This window comes from Pectinophora gossypiella, chromosome 16 (genome assembly GCF_024362695.1).
Source record: "Pectinophora gossypiella chromosome 16, ilPecGoss1.1, whole genome shotgun sequence".
NCBI classification, from domain to species: Eukaryota; Metazoa; Arthropoda; class Insecta; order Lepidoptera; family Gelechiidae; genus Pectinophora; species Pectinophora gossypiella.
Window position 1 is genome coordinate 2,657,564 of NC_065419.1, and position 6,000 is coordinate 2,663,563.

Sequence of the window (6,000 nt, forward strand, 5' to 3'; positions counted from 1 at the left end):
TCATACTATCGCCACGTCCTTCTGGTGCGATTAAAAATACAATAGGTAGGCTGGTATTCAACTAGTCAAACCAGTTACTTTTCACGTTTTCACTAAACGTCAAAACACGAAATTACCAAGGAAATTGTATGAAAAAGCACACTGTGACGTTTTTCTTGATTTAAATTCTTAAATACCTAAGTTTTAATAGAAAATGGAAAATGTATTTTATTTAGTAATCGGAATTTCATAATTTATCTTTACCTAGTATACGACTCAATTATAGATACATTTTCTCTTTCCAATTCACATCATGTTCGTTATTTGAAAGAACTTCAATATTAAAGTGTAGAGTAGGTAGCATTTTTTTTCAACGATATTTTTCCTCGCCGTTTGAATGGAATTTATTGAATTAAAATCAACATGGAGCCACAATGAACCTGTGATCGATAACGTTACCTCATTACACGTGAGCGACTGTTATATCATATTAGTTAAAATACCTATATTTATTCCTGCAAATTAACAGATCTCGGAAACTATTGTTTTAAATCTTCGTTGCCAATTTAAAAGCTCTTATGTGTCGCCCTCACCAAATTTCTTTTTTGTCAGGATCGAATAGGTAGTATTTTGCTCCTAAAATATTCAGTACAAACTTTTATGTACGTAAATATCAATTATCTTTTATTATTTTTACACAGTCATACAAAAAATGTTCAGACGGAAGCTTTTTTAGTTCTTTTTAATTGACCCAATTGCACATAATACATTTTAAATTGGCAACGACGAAATAGTGCTTATGATAAAGCTGGTAACATTCTTCCTCTTTTCGTGTCGATAGCAAAAAAGACATTTAAGTACTTAAATAGTTTCCCCCAATATTTGGCTACGAGATTTGATTTTTAGAGTGTGAGTGCGGAACTGGTCCCCAGAAGATGGAACATCTAATTACATGCCCTTCTTCTGTTGCCCTACCACCTGCACGCGAGAGGACTTGATGCAGCCTACTGACAACGCCATTGCCGTAGCTAACAAAATGAGACATATTGAATGATATTACTAGCTAGGTAACCCACTAAAGGCTTCTTCTAAGCAAAATAAATTAAAGTTCAACAACAAAGCGAAGGCGAATTAACAATACAATATGATATCTTCGCTGATGTTGATTAAACTCTTTCATATATTGGAAAGAGTAAATTGTAGAGCGTATTTTTGTTACAGGCATAAACTTACAGAAAATACCTACTTACTGGGCACTATGCCGAAATATTGGAGATGGGTTGAATAGCTAGTTTTCACCAAGACAACCGCGAAATTGCGACTATTCGCACACACCGATGGCGTTTTTGTGTCGATGTCATACCTACAAGATCTTTGTTTACGTCGCAGAATCCAATTGGAGTCCAACAGCGAAACGAAATACGGGAAACGGAATGAGTTTAGCACACTAATGTGGGTTTCGAGGACAGCTAGGTGTTTGTTAGCCGTATTTCTGTACTTAGGGATACCACTAGACGTTCACCGACAATATTCGTTGTGTTATTTCCTGGTAGAGACCTAATTGCCGGTTCAGGTGTGCCTGGGGTTCTGCGAACGTCGGCAGTATGTGTAAGCTCACCTGTTTCCTTTTGAGGGACAGGTGATGCTTGAGTGCGACGGGCTGCGTCTCCCGCGCCTCCAGCTCGTCCAGCAGCACACCGCACTTGTCCTGGTCGGGCTCGTCGTCCGCCACCAGCAGGAACCGCCGCCAGCGCGACGAGTCGAACCCCCAGTGGCACGTGCGGTTCTCCGATGCATGCGAATGCGACACAAACCGTCGCGGGGTGTACAACGCCCGACACTCGTCGCATTGAACCAATCCCGGGGTCGGCGCGCACACGCCGCGCCCGCCACCGAAGCACTCGTGGTAAACACGGAAACCACGAAGAATTTGCGCGCGCGCCCCGAGCGGCGCGTGCAGCAGGGCCGCGCACAGCCGCTCCGCGTCCGTGTGCGTGATGAGCCCGCACGAGGGCGCCGACCGCGGCAGCACGCCCGTCGACTTGAGCTCGTGTAGCTGTTCGGGCGTGCAGCGCGAACAGTAGATCTGTAGCTCGTCGCACACGCGGTTGATCTGCTCGAGGCTGAAATCGGTCAGCACCGAGGTCAGGATCTGCGGCAGGCACAGGCGCCGCTCGCCCCCGACGCTGAAGCAGGAGATGGGCTCGCCCTCGAGGTCTGTCTCGCCGCGCTCGCCCAGCACGGGGTCGGCGGCTAGCAGTAGAGGCGGCGCCGGCGGCGCGGCCAGCAACGGCGGCGGCGGCCCCGTGGCCCCCGCCAGCCCAGGCCCCGCGACCCCCGGCGGCACTGCGGGCCCCGGCAGGCCCGCGCCCGGGCCCTGCAGGCTGCGCGGCGCCGACGCCTGGTACGTCTTCAGCACCGACGTAATGTGCGGCGTCACTACATCCATGGTTCACCCGCGCGCATATCTCACTCGCCTACGCGCACCACACCGCGCTCCGCTACCGGTGCGGACATGTCTACCGGAGCGCCGACTGTGCGAGCCGTCGCGACGGCCCGGCCGAGCGCGGCAGCCGCGAAACGGAATCCCCGCCCCGCCGTTGCGCGCACACCCGTGCAAAAACACAAAAATAACCGCTCCTGATTCGACACTCACTGCACTTTTCTCCTGTAATTCACCGCGATTCACGATTTTCTAACATGTCTTCGGGTTATTGTGAAAAAAATCGGTGAAAATCGTGTAATTTTCGGTCGACTTGTGAGGTACGTGTCGGAGTGTACAGTACGAGACCGGGGCGCGGACGCCGGCGACGGGCGGCGCTCGCGGCAGACGGATGGCTCGGCTACTGGCGAGTCTAGCCGGCCCCCGCCCGCCCCGCCTCACCGCGTCACCGCGTCACGTGACCGACCTTCCCGTCAAAATATCCAGAATGGCGGCGCGAGCCGCGCGCCGACACGCACATAGAGCAACGACCTACAGACACTCAATTAGGTTTCTAATAATCATAATACCATACTGTGCTCTACCCTTGCTCTACCTATTCCTTCGACAGCTAGTTGACGATGAAAAACTACCTAGCTTATTTACGACTATAAAACTTAAAGGTCGATAATTTGCCAGATTACCAGGACATAATTAGGTATGTAAGACTGTCACGACAATTAAGTACTTAGGTACTTAATTCATAAAACTTAATACATTTATAGTTCTAGACAGGATTACGGTAGTAAATTATCACTTTTTATTTATTAATTTATTTATTTGTACAGGTAAGCTAAGAAAGATTTCTTTAGGCTCACCTATTTTTTGTGCTTGTTACTTATAAAATGTCAATAATACATTTTATCGCCACTCAGTAAATTAAAATTAAAAATACGGAATTTATAATCCAAAGTAAGGTCTACGATTTCAGCAAACATTATTTTTCTTTTAAGGCTTTGCTCTTCTTACGAATGAATAGCCATGACTGCCAGAATTTAACTTTTTAATTCAAGTACCTAGGGCATCGAGTGCTCGCTCGGTCACTCGTTATCCCGCTTAGGGACGGTACTGAAAAGTATCGGCGTCCGAAGGACGTAATATACGATCCCGATGACCCGATTACTCTAGCCATTAAGGCAGCCAATCAGCTCGCGACACCAAACACTTCAGGACCCCGATACCGACCCCGCCGGCGTGGTCGACGATTTCCCTCATTCAGCGCTTATCGCTATCGACCCACTAGGGTCGATTAATTCTTTCAAATATTTTTCCTCCCAGACGACGCCCTGAGCCGAGGTTCGCGCCCAACTGGGCACCCTCAGGCCTGTTGTCTTAAACGTTGTACCGGGTGAGAGCCTTCAGCGCTCCCCATTTGTCCGGCCAAGTAGTTAATGCCATCTGCGGCAAATCTACAATAAGTCACGTCAAAAAAAAAAAAAAAAGAAAAAAAAAAAACTCGACGGTCACTCGACAGTTCTAATGTAATCTTAACACAGACCATGTCTTTCTGTCCAAAATATGCGACAATGCGACAGTTTGTAAATGAGTATTGACATCTGTTTGTGTTGTGTTTCATATACAACAATTGGCAGAAAATCGTTGACAATTATTTATAAAACTTTCATTGTCACTGGTATTTTTTTTTAGAAAACGCTAAAACTTGCTATTTTTTATTTTTATTTTGGTGCAATAAAGTATATTTGTATTTGTAAACTTGAAGGGGTCGGCTTTTCCGATTACTAACCTATCAGACCAAATATTTTAAGGAGCATTCAACTGTTGACTTGGCACCTGTCACCAATATGTATCTGTAAGTTTGATTGATCAGGGGCGACAGTATCTACTTAACAAAGATATATTTCAAAATATTTTAAAAATCAAAGCTTTTCACAAAAAAGTTTTACAGCCGATACTTTTAACAAAAATATTTAGGTGGACATCCGACATTTTCAGTAACCTACCTACTAAGTAAATAGGAGTACAGTGGTACCGATCCTGATTCACAAAATATTATTATTAGTTTTTTCTGCTCATTTTTTTTATGTCTTCACTTACGATTAGTGCAAGTAAGAGGTACAGAGCTACTTACTATTGAAATTGTTAAACTAAAAGACAAGTAATTCGAGCTTGCCAAAATAAGAGATACGTACTCTGAGAGACAACGCGAGCAAGGCAGAAACTATCGTACCGCAATGTTTTAGATACTATCTACCGAGTGTGACTTAGTATATGAGCTCGCGACACGCGCAGGGTAGGCGGGGGGCGCGGGGCGAGCTGCGGGGCGGGAGGGGGGAACAGCTGCGTCTGCCGCGCGCCGCGCCGTGAAAACTGCTTTTATCACTACCGTACTCTCCGCACTTCAAACTCTACCTTAACCCCACACGCTAAATCTCATTTTCTAAAACCCCGACTCCATTGTTATTGTGAAAGTATGTCGCTCGGATTCTCGACTCTATGTATAGGCGTTGGTTACGCTGAGGCAGCAATTGCAAATTCACGCGATATGTTGTTGAATTGGTCGTAATACCTACTTTTACACGCGCAAGCACGTAACGTAAGCCGCGTAGGAATTTTAGAGGTTGGTATTTACTAGGTCAATTAAAATCAAAATATAACCTTGCTTGTCTCATTGTTGTATAAAATTATCCATTTATTATGAGTTTAAGTCCATCGTAGTAGTTACAGTACATCTCATGCTTCTCCGGGCACATTTTTATAGCGAGAAGAAATGTGAAACAGATAGGCGAATAGTCAATTTGGAAGTTCACCACAATACCAAGACTACATTATTACTACATTATAGCTACAAGCAGAGTTTGATGAGAGAGAACTACTAGAAGAGTTTGGGCCAGAGAGTAGAGTTAGAACTACTGAAAGAGTTTGATAAGAGAGTACCGGCCAAGTAGTTAATGCCATCTGCGGCAAATCTACAATAAGTCACGTCAAAAAAAAGTTAGAGAATAGAGTTGGAACTACTAGAAGAATTTGGCCAGAGAGTAGAGTTAGAACTACTAGAAGAGTTCGTTTAGAGTTAGTGGAGATGAATTTAATCTTCCCATTTCTTTGCCTTCTTGCTCAAACCATTTCTCCACAGAATAACTCCTGGGGCCTGTTTAATAAAACTAACAATTGTAAATTACAATGACAATTTGATGTACATTGCGGAGTGTGTGATCACGAATATTTCGCAGTTTCATATTAGTTGCGTAATGAACATCAAATTGTCGTTGTAATTTACAATTGTAAGTTTTATGAAACAGGCCCCTGATCAGAGTGTGTCTACCTAACTCTAGGGATAATAATAATATTTGTGTAATTCAAAATGAGGGACTTTCCAGGCTAAGTTCACCAATAACACAATAGACGGCGCTGTACAGATCTAACGTGATAATTACCTATTTTCTCATTACTTCGGTACATGATTAATCCAAAATACGATGTACTGGCAGAAGCAAACATACATAAACAGCCTATATACGTCCCACTGCTGGGCACAGGCCTCCCTCAATCAACCGGAGGGGGTATGGAGCATACTCCAC

At 44.6% G+C, this 6,000-nt stretch overlaps 1 protein-coding gene across 1 annotated transcript in view; it reads right to left on the bottom strand.

The window, feature by feature from the left end:
- The window catches only part of LOC126373985 (ski oncogene), a 96,776-nt gene extending 93,960 nt beyond the window's left edge, over window positions 1-2,816 (bottom strand). Inside the window, exon 1 of the mRNA XM_050020416.1 lies at window positions 1,598-2,816. Within this exon, the coding sequence (XP_049876373.1) occupies window positions 1,598-2,428 (831 nt within the window). The 5' untranslated portion in view covers window positions 2,429-2,816. The remainder of the gene's footprint in view (window positions 1-1,597) is intronic.
- Between the last annotated feature and the right edge of the window lie 3,184 nt (window positions 2,817-6,000).